The sequence below is a fragment of the Papaver somniferum genome, chromosome 9, assembly GCF_003573695.1.
Source record: "Papaver somniferum cultivar HN1 chromosome 9, ASM357369v1, whole genome shotgun sequence".
NCBI lineage: Eukaryota > Viridiplantae > Streptophyta > Magnoliopsida > Ranunculales > Papaveraceae > Papaver > Papaver somniferum.
The window spans coordinates 22,735,593-22,752,510 of NC_039366.1; the positions used below are offsets into that span (position 1 = coordinate 22,735,593).

Consider the following 16,918-nt stretch of genomic DNA (forward strand, 5'->3'; position numbering starts at 1 on the left):
TCTACGATGGACTTACTTATCATCACCCTGGACTTGGACAAGCCGAAGGATTTTTACTATGTAACGGTTGCTATGGAGAAGTCAATAAGATAATGAACTTTGTATACAACGACCAACAGGAAAAATCCATATCCTGTCCAGCAGATACCAATTGGGTAAGCATCAACTTTTTTAGGCTGCATAGAATATATGAACAATTTAACTTAAATTCTCTCGCACTTGTTCTTCTGCTATGTTGATAATTTTTATGTATGATGTTCACAAATTACGTTAACGTGTTGCCGGTCGGGTTTTCTTAGGGGGGGAAGATGGGTTAAAGTGATGGAAGACAGAGAAAGTTTTCATAGCGACTTAGCTGACGCATTTAGGAAGGGAATGTACTCAGATATTCAAGTGAAGCCTAGCAGTGGTCCTTCTATACGGGCTTATAGAATTTTGCTGGTTAGACCATTTTCTTTATCAGTTTTAGTAATACAGATTATTCCTTGAAACCATGGACGTGATGCTTTTTATTTCTTTATGTAAACATTGTAGGCAACAAGATCTATAATATTGAAGAACATGCTAGAATCGGATTCGTGCAAGATTGCACCAGAAGAGTACATCAATCTCCCGGATTTCAATCATGAAGAACTTGAAACCTTTTTGGAGTTCCTTTACCATGGAGACTTGCCTACAGAAAAGTTTCAGAAACATTGTTTCTCCCTGTTAAAAGCAGCCGATAAATATGATATTTTGCATTTGCAAAAGTTTTCTGAGCAACAGCTTGTTAAAGTATTAAACTCGGCGAATGCACTCGAAATATTAGAAATCTCGGATGTTGTCTCGAACGAGAAAATAAAACTTGCTGCCTTGAAACTAATAGTGCAACAGTTCGAAGAAATATCTCTCACACCTAGTTTCGAAGAGTTTGCAAAAAAGAACTCAGGTTTGATGATACAGACCACCAGGGCCGCTGTTACTCATTCCAGAGAGAAGAGAATTAACATGAAATGAAGAGCAAGATGTGCTCAAGGTTAACTCGGTTTTAATTGCAGTTGATACAATGGGTGTTGGAGTTGAAAATAGGACATAAAGTTTTTCTGGAGTTGACAAAGGTACTTTTAACATTAATCTTGATACTGAAAATTCATTTTTTGGAGCAGTAAATTTTAATACAAGTAGAATGCATGTTAAATGCGATTTTTATTTATTTATTTTTGATCGTCAAATGTAAGAATTCTATCTATTGAAATGCTTATCAGGGGTAAGCAAAGCAAGGCCAAAAAAGCTTACTATCTATTGAAATGCTTACCAGGGGTAAGCAAAGCAAGGCCAAAGAAGCTTACAAACCCAGCAGAGAGACGACGGCACGTAGCAACTCTGAGAACCCAAGAACCCACCCAAAAGAGGAAACTAACTAATAGTACTAAGGAGTGTAACAATTAGTCATCTCTAAGTCCAAACTGGTCCCTTTAGATCTTCAGAATCTTTGTTTTTTGACCCTGAAAGGGAAAAATAGATTAAAAACAGCAAGGACACAAAAAGTGGCCGCCAAAGAGAATACAGAGGAGTTAAAAAGATAATCTTGAATCATAACTTGGTAAATGGTTGTTGAATGGTCTGCCTTGTGGTTTGCACTTCCATCCTTCATCTTCGAAATATATCTAGTTTCTACACGCACTTCTGTATTGACCAGCACCAGATGGAAGCCAGTAAGACATGCCACAAAGATTTCTGGATGTTGAAGTTGAACCCGCCAGCCCCATGATTATCAAGTCGATGCATTTTTCAAAAGGTCCTATGAGACCCCTTACACCTTGAATAACTCCATCATTTAGCCGAGAAAAGGTAATGAAAAGTGTTCAACGGGTTTTCCTTCTTTAATTTCCTTCTTTAACACAGAGCAAGCACCCATTAACTATTAGCATTCTTTTTATATGAAGAGTTTCCATTGTGGTAAGTTTCTTATGATAAACCAAAGGAAGAAACCTACGTATCTCGAACAGACGCTTAGATGTGAGTTGATAGGAATTTCATTATCCTCTAGTCACTAGTGAAAAATGGAAGTTAAACCACCGGCTATACAAGAGGTAATATCATCAAAAACGACTGTGATCATCAATTGTAATATATTAGTGGTTTTTCCCAAAACGACTGTGTCTCACAGAAGTTGATATCTTTAAAAATACTACTCTCGATGACAGTCAATTGATAACACTGACATTAACAGTGGTTTCTAAAGTTTTAAATTAGAAAATATAAAAGTTAATCGCCTGTTTCCAGAAGTAGTTTATATAGGCTTAATACTTTTTAAAAGTCTGATTCGTCTGAATCCCAGTCTGATTAGGCTTTCATCTGACTGGCCTGAAATTTGAAATTTATTACAATTTATAAAATCTGATTCACATTTCTGACTGGCATAAAGTTTGAAATTCACTAAACTGAACTTTAATAGATGCTCATTTGATAACAAAACATTCACCATTCAATCCAAATTCAAAATATGTTTACAACAGTAACTCGATTTATATTAATCGAGCTGATAGTTAGGTCAAAAACCACGAAAAGTTCTACATGGGTACTGAATTCACACCATTCTAAGTTATAATTATACTTGAGCATTCTGAACTCAAAAAATATAACGGAACTTCTTTCTATTTCAGTAAGTATTGGTCCAATTCACCTGTGTGCATTGAGGCTGCTGCTGATAAACACCTGCAGGAGGTCCTACCATTTCAACAGCTCCAGCCATGGTTTGAGACTGCTGAAGCAAAGGGTGAACAGGTGCTCCTCCCATTGTCTATGTTGGGTGATATATCCCAGCAAAGGCTGGATGCCCAGTTTGAGATGGAGCAAATGCTATGTGTTGTCCCTGCGGCAGGTTGTAGAAAGAACCAGCCTGTATTCCAGAAATCTCTCTCCCTGGTGCAGGAACCCAGACAGCTGCACCACCTTCACTCTGCAAAAACAAGTGCAACTAAGTTATACAACAACAGATCTGATGGTCACTCACCAAAGTAATTGAAGATGTAAAGCTTTCACAAATAATGAAACAAATGAATGAAAATGTTAATTACCAGTTAAAGGACCAGAAAGTAAGAAACTACATGGACATCTTTCTTTTCTTTGTTGGAACAAGTATACACAGACTCAAAAAATAACTTCAATCAAGGTAGCAGGTTGAAATCATATAAACAAGTATAAGGGATGCAAGCATTCAAGCATTCAGTCGAGAGATATTACCTAATCTCCATCCAATACTCGTCGTCATCTAAAGATGTTGAAGAAAGAAGGTTGATTCATGGATGCAGCAAACACATATGGATCTTCATAAGCATTCACCTTTAGGCCGGATCTCTTGGGAGATTCTAATACAAGATGCCAATGCTTTCTAGTCTCATCAGCGCAATAAAAGACTTGGGAAGCTTGAGAAGCATGGATGAAGGGTTCGTCAACTTCTTTAGAGCTTCTCTTAAACTTTTCGAAGTTGACGAACCCGAGTTTGTCTATGCATCCACATATGATCCAGTTGTTTTTTCTTCGACCCGGACCCAATCACAGAGAAAACCAACTTATGTGAAATCTTCATAATCGAGTTCAAGTATCTTTTTCATAATGCCAAAGTAAGAAGTAGCATCGCCCACCAAGTTGGTATCTTTGGCGCTTGCTCTAATGCTGGTGAAGGAATCCATGGTCACTCCACTGTTTTGTGTAGTCATATATTGCTCTGCCTCAGCTGTATAAAACAGATAACCATTCACCGAATACGCTCTATAGGAAACTGTCTTGAAGGAATGGCCAAGTACGAGCCTATGAAATCTGTCATGGGAGTTCCTAGAAGTTGATCTCTTAACCAGGGAATGTAATCCTGACGCTTGCTCCTTGATCTTCGGTTAATAGTATTACTGTATGCCTTGTATTTCCTGTGAAACAATAAAGACAATTATACATGACAGGGTTACTTCACACTATACAAATTATATGGTCAAAATGGTGTAAAGAAATTGTTCAGAGACAAATTTAAGGATTCTACTTACTCTTCCCATTATGTATTTTCTTCTGAATGTCTCAATACCCAAAGACGAACTTGTTGATGTTGTAAGAAAGTTAATTGGTATGGTTTTCCTTGTGAATTAGGCGGTTCTTGACCTTCGTAAACCTCACCGTGCAATGTTATCTTTCCATGACACTTATAAGACTTTTGCTTACCCTCAGGAATGAACTCCATCCAATGGCGCGCTCCTTCATCGACCTCATATTGTGCAGTTATAGACCCTTCAATATAGTTTTTGTTCCGACCATAAACCTTGTAGGTTCTCATCATCCTGCACATGCAATTAGTAACACGATTATATATGTAAGGTATATATAAGTTCATAAAGTAATAAAGAAACTTAAAGTATCAACAATTAAAGAAGTATACCTCTCAAAAGGGTACATCCACCTAAATTGAACTGGTCCCAATATTAGTGCCTCTTCGGCCAAATGTACGACAAGATGAGTCATCGTAACAAAAAAAGCCGGTGGGAAGTACATATCAAACACACATAAAGACTCCACAACACGTTCGTGCATTAGACGAAGCGCTTCACGATCAATAACCTTAGAACAAAGAACTTTGAAAAACAATGACAATTGACGTATTGCCTCACGCAAAAGCTTATGATCTTTGAAACAATACATTAGAAAAATTGGCATCAAACCCTGCATAAGCATGTGGTAGTCGTGGGATTTCAAACACTTAAATTGTAACTCTTTCATATCCACTTTCTTTTACCAGTTTCCATTATAACCAATAGGAACTTTCAGTTTGCTAAAAGTTTTACAGACTAGTTCTTTTTCATTCTTAGGCAAGCAATAAGGAGCTGGGGGGCGTTCTACTTTACCATTTGTTTCCGTCAACCACAAGTCAGGTTTTAAGTTTAGCAGTTCCAAATACTTGCACGCTAGATCCCCATCCTTAGACTTATACTTGTGGTTCATGAAAGTCCCAAACATGTTCTCTGCAAAGTTCTTTTCTACATGCATCACATCCACATTATGACGAAGTTGCAGAAACTAAAGTTAAGATTAACTAAGTTAGCAACACTTATAAATAACAAGAACATAATGATTAAAGTTAGCAAATGCTGGAAAATAACCACATATTCACTTACCTTCCAATATGGCAGATTGTATAGAGTTGATCTCTTCGAATACGGAGAATCAACTAGTGACCGCTTTGCCATCTTCCCGAATTCCTTGTTTGTTGTTGCTTTCCTATCAAACAATTCAACGCCACTCAAACGAATTGGTGCACCCCTATCTTCCTTAAATCCATTGAACTTGTCGGTTTCACGTCTGTAAGGGTGAGACCGATCTCTTAAAAATCTTCTATGACCCATGTATGCAAAATTATTACCCCATTTCAGCCTCAGAGCCTCAGTATCTTCACCACATGCAGGACAACCAAATTTTCCAGATGTTCGCAGACCAGACATATACGCATAAGCCGGATAGTCATGTATACACCACATTAAAATTGCTTTCATTGTAAAGGAAGTCTTTGTGTGCGCATCATACGTTAGCTTTCCTTTTAACCATAACTCAATTAACTCATCAATTAAGGGCTGCAAATAAACATCAATGTTTCCATTGGGACCACTTGGACCAGGAATAAGTAGTGCTAACAGTGTAAAATATTTTGACGTGCATACTGATGGGGGAAGGTTAAAAGGAAAAACCATGATGGGTCAAGTACTGTGTGTAGTCATCATTCCAAAAGGATTAAAACCATCAGTGGCTAGTCCTAGACACACATTACGTTTCTCAGCAGCAAACTCAGGCCACTTCCTATGAATTGACTTCCAAGAAGAAGAATCCACAGGATGTCGCATGTGTGTAATACTTTCTTCAACATTAGAGTGATAGTACATCTGCTCAGCAATCCACGGAGTACCATACCAACGCTGTAACCTTTCAGTAATTGGGAAAAACCTTAGTTTCTTCACTGGCACTTTTCTAGCATTTTGATCACTCCCTTCAGGAGGTACTTGCCATCTACTTGCATGACATTTAGGACACTCTTCATAATCAGCATACTCCTTTCGATAAAGTATAAAATCATTAGAGCAAGCATGGATAATCTCGACCGGCAAGTTAAATGGATTGAGCATACCCTTAGATTTAGCACATGTAGATGGTAACATGTTCCCTTCCGATATAATAGTTTTCATAAATTTTAATAATTCTGTAAAAAAAACATTGGAACACTGATACCTTGCTTTCAAACTAAGCAACTCAATCACTGTCGACAGTTTTGTATGTTCACCACCACAATCTGGATACATGGGTTGTAATGCATCCAACATCCTCTTTCTTAAACCGGCATCGACACCATCTTCAACACTAGCACCAGCACCACCTTCTACATTAGCACCAAAACCATCTTCAATATTAACATTTGAACCATCTTCATCAATAGCACCATTTTCATGGTTACCAAGCTCAGTGCGACCTAGTGTGTCTAAGAACAAGTCAACCATTCTCGGAAAAGAAGCTTCACTCACAACATTATTAGTGGGTAACGCGGAAGCTCTAACAGTGGAATTATTCTCACGAGGTTTCTCACCATGATGGATCCACGTTCGGTATGTCACATCGAACCCATGATCAAGAATATCCCCATGTATTTCATCAAGAGTTTTTGGACGACTATTATAATTCTGACATTTCATGCAAGGACAATGAAATTGATTTATATTTTCCCCAAGACTGTCAGCTGTAAATTGAATGGAAGATTTAACACCTTCAATAAACCTCGGTGAACCCTTACGTGCAGTGAACCATTCTTTACAAGGAGGATTTATACGACGTCCTGACATCTACAAATAAATGAAAAAAGCAATCAGTTCTATTACTGTAATTGAACAAGATATTAAGAAAAGAACATAAAGCAGAACCCAGTGACATATACAAATACAAATTCTAGTCAGATTATTTAATTTGAAAGAACCCCAATATTTAAGAAACATATAAAATTAGTTCAAAAGCCTAATTAACTCAGAATTTAGCAAGGGTTTCCAAGTGAAATCAATTAAGAATTATAAATCTATTTTCACCTAGTGGAGTAGTTTTAACCTAAAAACAGGATACATAGAAGCAGGATCTAAATCATCCTAAGAATTCCGCTCATATTATCCTAGCCATGAACTGGCAAAGAGAGGAGAAGTAAAAGAACAATTTTAATTTGACAGAACCCCCAAATTTAAGAAACATAAAATCAGTTCAAATACCTAATTAACTCAAAATTTAACAAGGGTTTCCAACTGAAATAGAAATCAATTAATCTATAACTAATTATAAAGTTGAACTAAGTAGATGCCCTAATAATCTTGAACTCAAGTACATACTCTAATGTAAGAGCAGGAGATTTGAGATTTGATACTGTGCTCTGAGTTGTTGAGCCTTCATAAATCCTCTGAAATCAGAACCTGACTAGTAAATACGCAACCCTAATAAATTTCTCTCAAGTAGGTGTCGTTGATTATCTTCAAAATCTATGAGAGAATGAGAAGAAAATGTTTCTCAGATGAGAATGAAATACGAGATAAGGTCTAGTTTTTCTTTACAGATTTTTTTCAAAACCTGACTATGACTATAATAGTCTAACTTGAGTCAGATGACTCAGCATCACCTGACTGGGCTGAATCTCCTTTCCATGTGGGATGATATCGGATCATGTTGGGGAAATTGTCAAATTGATTGCAACTGAAATTGGCTAGTACCTAATCGTAACTGAAATTGGCCAACACCTTAAGACTGATTGTAGTTTCACATTAAGAAGAAACTAAAGCTCATAGTTACAATGAACAACTACAATCACTTTAAGTTTGAGAATTTTCTATCTAAATTTATAATGTCCAACTACAATCAGTCTATCTGATACTCAAATTTTGAGATCACTAGACATACTACAAATAATGGGATCTGTAATCTACAAAGCCAAACTAAGATACAAACTGCAACTACTGGATTTCAGTAATTTATAAACAGCAGGCACTGAAATTGATATATGAATGCATTTGTAATCTACAAGTCAAACTTAAATACAAACTGCAACTACTGGATTTTCAGTAACTTATAATCTGAAAACTGCAATTTAAAGTACAAGCACATTTACAGAAGTTCCTGACATTGAACAATTTATAAGTGACCATCAGAATATTTCATTAGATAATAGCAGGGCTATAAAACCTGCTGAAGCTACATAATAAACCATTAAACTTGTAAATTATCCGATAATTAAGATTGAGTTTTGAATTTCTTCTTTACAAAAGAAGAGAAGAGACTACAAAAGAAGAGAATAGACTCAAAACCACAAGTTAGATCCCAAAATACTCGCACCGTATCAACTGTCCCAAAATACTTACACCATATCCATATATTTCTTCAAGATAGTTACATGTTCCCCATATACTTCACAACATCCCTTTGTATACCCCAAAAAGTCCCAAAAATCTCCAAAATATTCACTAAACTACCAGAAACTTTCAACTTCAAAAATTTGCATCAAGTACTACTGGCCAAGGTCCAACAGAGTGCTTGGGCCACAAAATCTTGTCACCATGTTTCACACTAGAAAGAGTTCCTTCTCCAACGCAGAGCGGCTCAGTGTGTATCACTACTTCATCAATGAGGACGAGAAAATAAAAATCATCATTTTCATCAGCACTCCTATCAATACGTCCGAATGTAACTGCACCCTTGCGCATATTCCTTAATACAACATACTGGACTCTTTGACCATCCACATTCATTGGCTATAAACAGAAAAACATCCAATAATAAGAAACAATCCAAACTAATTGTTTTAAGTTAATCATTTTAGTTAAATTCAGACCGATGTTCATTCATTGTTTTCTAGTGCTAACTAAAGGTGCTAAGAATATATGACCTGAGTATTATTAGAACTGTTGGTGCCAGGGCTGACACTTAAGGATCTTAGCTCCTCAACAGTATCCTCAAGATTACGGACACGATTTTCTACAGCAGCAGTCTTCAATTTCTCCTTACGCAACAGCTCTCTACTAACTGCAGATGCACGTAACTCAGTCTTTGAGACCCCACCTCCAAAGCCTCGAACAACACCCCTTCCATCACGACCAAGTACCTATCATCAGATATATAAAATTAGTTAGTAACAATTTTATTATACGATACAGCAATATAAATTCATCTCCAAAACAACAATATATAATCAGCTCAACCCACCTTCGCAACTGCATCCTTATCTAGATCAGTCTCGCCTCTAAACTCATCTGTTTCATTCAACTCCATCACCTTTTGCTACACAATATAACCAACATTATGCGTAAGACGATAACAAATAGTGGAACTAGTGAATCTAATTTATTCATTGAACATAAAACTTACAACATAATCTCTTGATGTTACTTCATAAGATAGGGGATCGAACTGTAGACGGTCCTCTTCAGACATTTCTTGGTACACATGTGTAGCCAGGTACAGGTCAACCCTTAATACCTTACCAGTAGGACTTGCTTGTTCCATTTCATGTCGGCGTTGTGCAATACCACGCCTACCGGTACTGTTTGCATCTTTTAGCTTTGACCTTGCTCTCTTCATTCTTTCCCTAACCTCCTTATCTTCGCCTTTACTCACAATATCAACGAAGGCATCCCAGTCCTCTTTTTTCAAATTTTTGGGTATCCTTTTTCTCATTTCAGCAACACTGGAACAGTCATCACATATCGCCTTTAGTTCAGTCTTGGCATTCTTCCATAACAGATTTGCCATTTTCAAAGCTTTGGCCTTGATATATTCAGGAACCATGTATGCATTGGAGAGACTCCTCCAGATTTCTTCCTTCAATGGCACAGGAACTTGCTTCCAACTTTTAATAGATGGTGGGACGAGATTTCTGGTTATTTTCCCCAGCTTGGTGGCATACGTCTTTTTGGTAGGTCCTATAGGTTGGCCTATGTCATTGAAATCAATTGGCAGACGCTGATCATCACCTATACAAAACAATACAAAGTCATTAAAGTTTCTAAGAAAACTTGAAATAAGTAACATATTTAGGGAAGTAAGATAAAACAGCTACATTACCAATCATGCTTTCTTCACTAATTTCAGGTTTACTATCACTATTTGTCTGACATAGAGCCTCATGCCACGGCTCTGAACCTCCACTAGGATAATGTTCACCCTGAGACGATGGATGAGACCCAGACCCTCCACTTGGATTCGGACTTCTTCCATGACTGTCTGAACCATTAGTAGATGGAGACCTTCGTGTATCAACCAAAGGAATCCATGTAGGTTGATTTGTGGTAGGAGTTCCAGACCGAAGAGATATTCTGCTACTTCTAGGTCCCCTAGCCATATTATCTGATCAAAAAACCCATAATAAGCAACAATACAAAAACTGCAGCAGTGGTACACAATATCATGACACAAAACCTACATGTAAGAGATTGATATCTAACGATATACATTTAAACAATGCAACAGTGGTTCAAAGCAACTTATCAAAAGCATATTAAGTACAAAACTAAACTACAAACAATCACTTCTTACACATCTGCAAATAATCTTTCTATCTGTGCAACTAAATCGTAACAAATCATGATAGAATGAAGAAGAACACCAATATAAATTAATCCATGCTATACAAACACAATTTCATAACTTGAGCACAGCTACCTCAAAGTAGAACATGAGGTTTCGTCACAAAATCAAAAGCCAACTGTAAAAACATGAAAAAGATCATAATTCAACTATAAGAACATCATGATAACACACTAAACACGAATCAAAGTAAAGTATGAAAAGCTATTCAAGATTCTGAAACCATAGAAAAATTAAAATAAATCTTTGATCGAGATGTTATACCTGAAGATCTTTGAGAAATTACTGCACCTCTTCTACACAACACTAAAAACAAAGGAACTTCAATTAAAAACCTAACAGAGAAATTGAAGACAGGAACTGGACAATCTATCACGAAATTAACCTCTACCAAATTCAAATCAAATAGAATCAAAGTGAAGGAGTTGTTATACCTGAAGATTAATCTGCACCTGAAGGACTTCTACATTCAAAAAAAAAAACACAAAAATTAGATTCAAACCTAACATCAAAGAAATTGAAAACAAAACAAAAAAATTGACTTTCTAAAACCATAACTTTACCTGATGAGAATTGAAATCGAAAATAGGGTTATGAAGAAAAGGGATTTTGAAGATACGAAGAGATCTAGGGTTTGATAAAGGGGTTTATAGACACAGAACAAAAATAGGGTTTTGAGAACAGGGGTTTACGGATATAGAAGAGAAATAGGGTTTTGAATCACTTGTTAGTCAAGGTTTTTTTCAATCTGAAATCATTTTTCTGTCTTTGATTTTTCTTTTTGTCTCTGAGTTTTTGTAAGAACAAGTGACAGAAACGTAAAAGATAAAGATGAGAGAGAAGAGATATATAGAGGCGATAGAAACGAGGATTCTCATCTGTCACCGTTGATCCATTTAGGCTCATCATCTAACCATTGCTTCTGGCGCGAAAAATCCCGCCAAAAACATGCATCAATCTTCTTTTCCTCACAGTCGTTTTACAACTCAGACAAAAGCTACCAAAGATCACCAAAAATTCGCCTCTATAAAACAACTGATATTGCAACAAGTTTAATTTCTTTTTATTTATTTTTATAAACAACTGTGAATGACAGCATGGGTAAGTACTTCATCCCAATAACAGTTGTTTTGAAAAGCCCAGGAAGTGGTAAAAAACCAATTATCCACTAGTGAGTTTATCATAACACGACTTAGCTGCTTAGCTCCGAGTTGGTAGGAATGTGATTATTCTCTAGTTTATCATAGCACCACTTAACCGAGAAAATACTAGAATTGTCAATGTTCCATTCAAGAGTCCAGGCCAGAACCCACACTGCAGTCCTCAAGCAAATTAGCAAATTAGTCATGGATGGAACATACCTCCCACATTTGGCGTTTAGATAACTATCTGTCTAGGCACACGTTCCACCAGGCATATCCTTGAAGCAAAGTTTGCGTGCATCCCTGAATAGTCCAGCCTTAGGTGGAAACAACTAAGTATATTCAGGGAAAAAGGAAACTAATCATTACCAATACCTATCCAGTAGTCTTCCCAAAATCTGACTATCACATGAAGAAAGCATCTTTTTTCGATAGATTTGAGCTAATTGTGGATGCCTGCTGCGCTCCCTGGATGCAATTTTTCCTCCGGCGGGTTGAGAGAAATAACTTAGTACGTACTTGGTATTAATATTGAAACCTAGATTGACTATTAACCGTTGATCTGAACCCTAGTTCCCAGAAGAAAGGATATAAATATTGAACTCTAAAAAGAAATAGCTACCTAGGGTAAACTAATATCATCCGGCGGTAAAGAGAATAAGAGCTAGAGCCCAAAGGGATTGTATTGAGGTATTTCTGATTTTATCTTTTTCTATGCTTTTACGATTGACGTTGTCGATTGCAAAGATCCATTTATTCTACGGATTTTGATTTCCGTTTTTGCATTCAAAAGAGGCCAACAGGCACATGTTGTGATATGCTTTACAAGTTTCAATCTCTTTAACAATCAAGGAATACCGAGTTGCATAAATGAGCAGCCACATGCTCACGATCACCATTGTAATCCACCTCATGCATATATGTGTATTATGTTTATATGTATACAGATCACTTTATCAACAGGGTTTGTAATTGAAGCTGATAAATCACTTTTTCAGGTTATCCATTTTTTCTTGGTCTCTCGGCTGAGGAGCAAGAATGCCTTGTTCTTTTTGTAAAAAGAATACAGTTCACTTTTATAACGCCGTCTACGATGGACATTGTTATCACCCTGGATCTTTACAACACGAAGGAGTTGCAGTATGTAACCGTTGCTATGAGGAAGTACTTAAGATAGTGAACTTTATAAACAACGACCTACAGGAAAAATCCATATCCTATCCAGCAGATACCAATTGGGTAAGCATCAACTGTTTAAGGCTGTATATATACGAGTATATGAACAAGAATACAAAAAATTATCTCTCGCACTTGTTCTTTTGCTATGCTGATACTTTTTATGCACGATGTTGACAAATTATGTTTCTAACATGTTGACGGTTGGGTTTTCTTAGGGGGGAAGATTGGTTGAAGAGATGGAGGACAGAGAAGGTTTTCATAGCGACTTAGCTGACGCATTTAGGAAGGGAATTCCCTCAGATATTCAAGTGAAGCCTAGCAGTGGTCCTTCTATAGGGTCTCATAGAATTTTGCTGGTTAGGCCATTATTTTTTATCAATTTTAGATATATAGATTATTTATTCCTAGAAACGGCGGACATGATGTTATTTATTTCTTTGTGTAAACATTGTAGGCAACAAGATCTGAAATATTGAAAAACATGCTAAAATCGGATTCGGGCAAAGCTGCACCAGAAGACTTTATCAATCTCCCAGAGTTCAATCATGAAGAACTTGACACCTTTTTGGAGTTTCTTTACCGTGGAGACTTGCCTACAGAAAGTTTCAGAAACATTGTTGCTCCCTATTAAAAGCAGCCAATAAGTATGAAATTTTGCATCTGCAAAAGTTTTCAGAGCAACAGCTTGTTAAACTATTAAATTCGGCGAATGCACTCAAAATATTAGAAATCTCGGATTTTGTCTCGAACGACACAATAAAAGTTGCTGCCTTGAAACTAATAGTACAACAGTACAAGGAAATAGTTCTCCCACCTAGTTTCGAGGAATTTACAAAAAGGAATCCACACCTAGCGGTGCAGATCACCAGGGTCGCTCTCACTTATTCCAGCGAGAAGAAAATATGAAATGAGGTGCAAGATTTGTTCAAGTGAAACTCTTTTTAATTGCAGTAGATACAATGGCTGTTGGAGTTAAAATTATAACTAAAAGTACTTTGAATCTTGAATTGAAAAAAATTCCTCTGGGAACTCGGTCTGAGTTTGAGCTATGAGGATCGGCGACCAACTCACTTTTTTTCTTCATTCTCGGTTTCGATTTCAGTTTTCTTCATCATTAATTCAGGTGACTACAATCTAAATTCTAATGATTAATGTTTATTTCTTCGTCAGTTGCTAGGGTTCATTCTTTAATTCAGGTAGTTTTCATTAATTTTCATGGAAGAAATTTCAAATCCAGAAATGGGTTTTTTAAATATCGATTCAAATCATTCTGTTGATCTTAATAATCCTGTTGAGGAAAGTCCTTCCATAGATCTTGTTAAAGGTACTGATGATAGATATGTTGTTTGGAAATACTCCTTAATTGGGAGACTTGATTTAGTTCGTTTAAAATTTTCTGAAGTTGTTTTGGATCTAAAAGGTCAATGGAAATTGGTAGGGCAATGTAAATGAATCCTCTGGGGAGAGGATTCTTTACTATCAAACTTGATAATAAACAAGATCAAAGCTATATTAAAGCTGGTAAATGGGAAATTCATAATCAAGAGTTATGGATTAGAAATTGGATTCCTGATTTCCGACCAGAAAATCATCGTACTTCTTGTGCAAATATTTGGATTCATCTCCCTGGGTTGAGCTTAGAGTATTGGGATGAACAAACCTTATTCACCATCTGCAAAGCCTTGGGAACTCCTGTTAATTATGTGGATGAAGCTACACTAAATTTTGAAAATGGTTTATATGCAAAAGTTTTAGTCAATATTGATTTAGCAAGGAAGGTACCACACAAACTTTGGATCAAAACAAAATTTGGAGGATTTATGCAGGAAGTTTTACTTACCAATTTACCTAAATTCTGCCACAATTGTAAAATTGTTGGTCATTTTCAATCTGAATGCAGAGTTAAGCAAGTATCTCAAGAAACAAGCAATCAACAAAACAATAGGAACTCTCTTTTTAGTTCCTCACCAATGAATAGTCAAGGTGCTGGAAAGGGATCTACTCCTTCTACTTCTGCTCCAGTTAATTCTTCACAGAGTACTGGTAATCAAATGCAGGGTATTCCAATAAGTGAAAAGTTTGATATCTGTCTTCCCCCATCTCAAATTCTACAACCACCAACTATTTTTCAACAACCTAATAATATTGAGATTACTACTGGTATGCGTGGTTCTCTTCCAATTTAGAATATTGAAGACACTAGTCCTATTCATGATGACAAGGAAATTGTAACTCCAGCAAAGGTATTACAAATTGTTGAAGATAACTCTTTAGATAAGAGTGTAATAAAATATATCAATGGTAAGGATGGCACTGTATCAGAAGAAAGGGTTCCAACTACTTCTTGTTCCAAGATAATTTAGAAACCAGCTGCAGCTAAACCAACTACTTTTACAAATGTTTCAATAAATGCAGTTCCTAAGGTAAATTCTCAATAAGTTCCTGCTAAATATAATTTTAGAAAGAATCAAAGTAAGAGGGGCACAACTCCAACCTTTACAATGAAAGTAATTTTTTGGAACCTAAGGGGCCTTAGAAGATCTAGGGCTCAAAATAAGTTGTGGTCTTTAATAAATCAATTTCATCCTTCATTAGTTTTTGTAGCAGAACCTAAAGTAGTTTGTAGTGCTTCCTTCTGCAATAAGTTAAATCTTCCTGGAATGCAAAATAAAGTTATTCATAATTCAGTTGGTAATCAAAAAGGCAATATATGGTTATTTTGGAATAAAACTTTACCAGAACCAAAAGTAATTTCAATGTCAAGTCAGATGATTACTGTTAGTATCGGAGGTGTTCTTGTTTCTGGAATTCATGCTCATGCGGGGGTGGTTCAAAGAAGATTTTTATGGAGTGAGATGGAGCTCATAAGTGACTTAAAGCATCCTTGGCTTGCTATTGGGGATTTCAATTCCATAGTTTCTTCTGATGAGAAGATTGGTGGAAGAGCAGATTATGCAAGAATTTAATACTTGTCTTGATAATTGTGAATTAATTCAAGCTCCAAAGTCTGGGTTACAATTTTCTTGGTCAAACTGTCAACATGGGAACAAAAGGATTTTGAGTAATTTGGACAGAGCTTTGTAGACTGTAGAATCGTTTGTGGTTTCAAAAATTTGCTGATCGGGATTATAAAGTTGGGTTGAGAATTGCCTCTGATCATGCTCCTCTGTTAGGTGGAAGTGCAATCATACCCAAGCCTTCTAATATACCTTTTAAATTTCAAAAATTGTGGTTAAGTGATCCAGGTTTCATGGACTTAGTTTCTGATTGCTGGAATGAAGATATTGTTGGTGATCCAGCTTTTGTTTTATTACAAAAATTAAAAAGATTGAAGAATATCCTGAGAGACTGGAATTGGAATGTGTTTGGTAATGTCCATGTCAAAATTAAAGAAGCAGAAGAGGAAGTTCAGAAAGCAATGGAATTATCAGATAACAATCCTGCTGATACTGAGATGGTGAACAATTTGGTTATGGCTGAAAATAATTATAATTCTAGAGAAATGCAACTTAAAACAATGCTGCAGCAAAAAACTAGAACAAAATGGGTTAAGGAGGGTTCTGCCAATACAAGCTTTTTTCATACTAATTTGAAGATTAGGCAATCAAGAAATTTCATTAGTGAACTTGAGGATAGTAATGGTGATATAATTTCAAATCAAAATAAGATAGCAGATACCCTAGTAAATCATTTTGAACAAAAATTCCAATTTCAAGAAACTGAAGAAGCTGATTCTCTCCTTGAAGTCATCCCTGAGGTTATTACTAAATAAGATCAATAAATGCTTGATGCAGTTCTAAATGAAGAAGAGATAAAGGAAGCTATCTTTAGTATGGACCCATACAGTTCCCCTGGTCCAGATGGATTCTCAACTTGTTTCTACAAAGCTTGCTGGCACATAATTCATACAGATTTTGTTCAAGCTATTCAGTTTTGCTGGCAAAGAAGATTCATTCCAAAAGGACTTAATTCAAATTTTCTAG

General features: G+C 36.3%; 2 protein-coding genes and 1 long non-coding RNA gene across 3 annotated transcripts; 2 read left to right on the top strand and 1 right to left on the bottom strand.

The window, feature by feature from the left end:
• The first annotated feature begins 321 nt into the window (after positions 1–321).
• On the top strand, positions 322–996 carry LOC113311567 (BTB/POZ domain-containing protein At3g56230-like). Its single transcript, XM_026560393.1, has 2 exons — positions 322–441; positions 535–996. Exons 1-2 carry the CDS (start codon positions 322–324, stop codon positions 994–996), a joined length of 582 nt encoding a protein of 193 aa, XP_026416178.1.
• Positions 997–10,343: 9,347 nt separating this feature from the next.
• Positions 10,344–11,238, bottom strand: LOC113309979. The gene is made up of 4 exons (XR_003340844.1): positions 11,178–11,238; positions 11,049–11,077; positions 10,879–10,910; positions 10,344–10,374 (listed from the first exon to the last, which is right to left on the bottom strand). It is a non-coding gene; the product is annotated as an uncharacterized LOC113309979 (long non-coding RNA).
• Positions 11,239–12,794: 1,556 nt separating this feature from the next.
• Positions 12,795–13,566, top strand: LOC113311568 (BTB/POZ domain-containing protein At1g01640-like). Its single transcript, XM_026560395.1, has 3 exons — positions 12,795–12,995; positions 13,151–13,291; positions 13,390–13,566. Exons 1-3 carry the CDS (start codon positions 12,795–12,797, stop codon positions 13,564–13,566), a joined length of 519 nt encoding a protein of 172 aa, XP_026416180.1.
• Positions 13,567–16,918: the final 3,352 nt, after the last annotated feature.

What these genes read in the sequence shown, in the direction of transcription:
- LOC113311567 (XM_026560393.1), top strand. Translation starts at nt 322, where the DNA reads ATGGAAGACAGAGAAAGTTTTCATAGCGACTTAGCTGACGCATTTAGG. An exon ending in GGGCTTATAGAATTTTGCTG is followed by an intron (nt 442 to 534) that starts GTTAGACCATTT and finishes TAAACATTGTAG; the next exon opens with GCAACAAGATCTATAATATT.
- LOC113311568 (XM_026560395.1), top strand. Translation starts at nt 12,795, where the DNA reads ATGCCTTGTTCTTTTTGTAAAAAGAATACAGTTCACTTTTATAACGCC. An exon ending in ATCCAGCAGATACCAATTGG is followed by an intron (nt 12,996 to 13,150) that starts GTAAGCATCAAC and finishes GGGTTTTCTTAG; the next exon opens with GGGGGAAGATTGGTTGAAGA. An exon ending in GGTCTCATAGAATTTTGCTG is followed by an intron (nt 13,292 to 13,389) that starts GTTAGGCCATTA and finishes TAAACATTGTAG; the next exon opens with GCAACAAGATCTGAAATATT.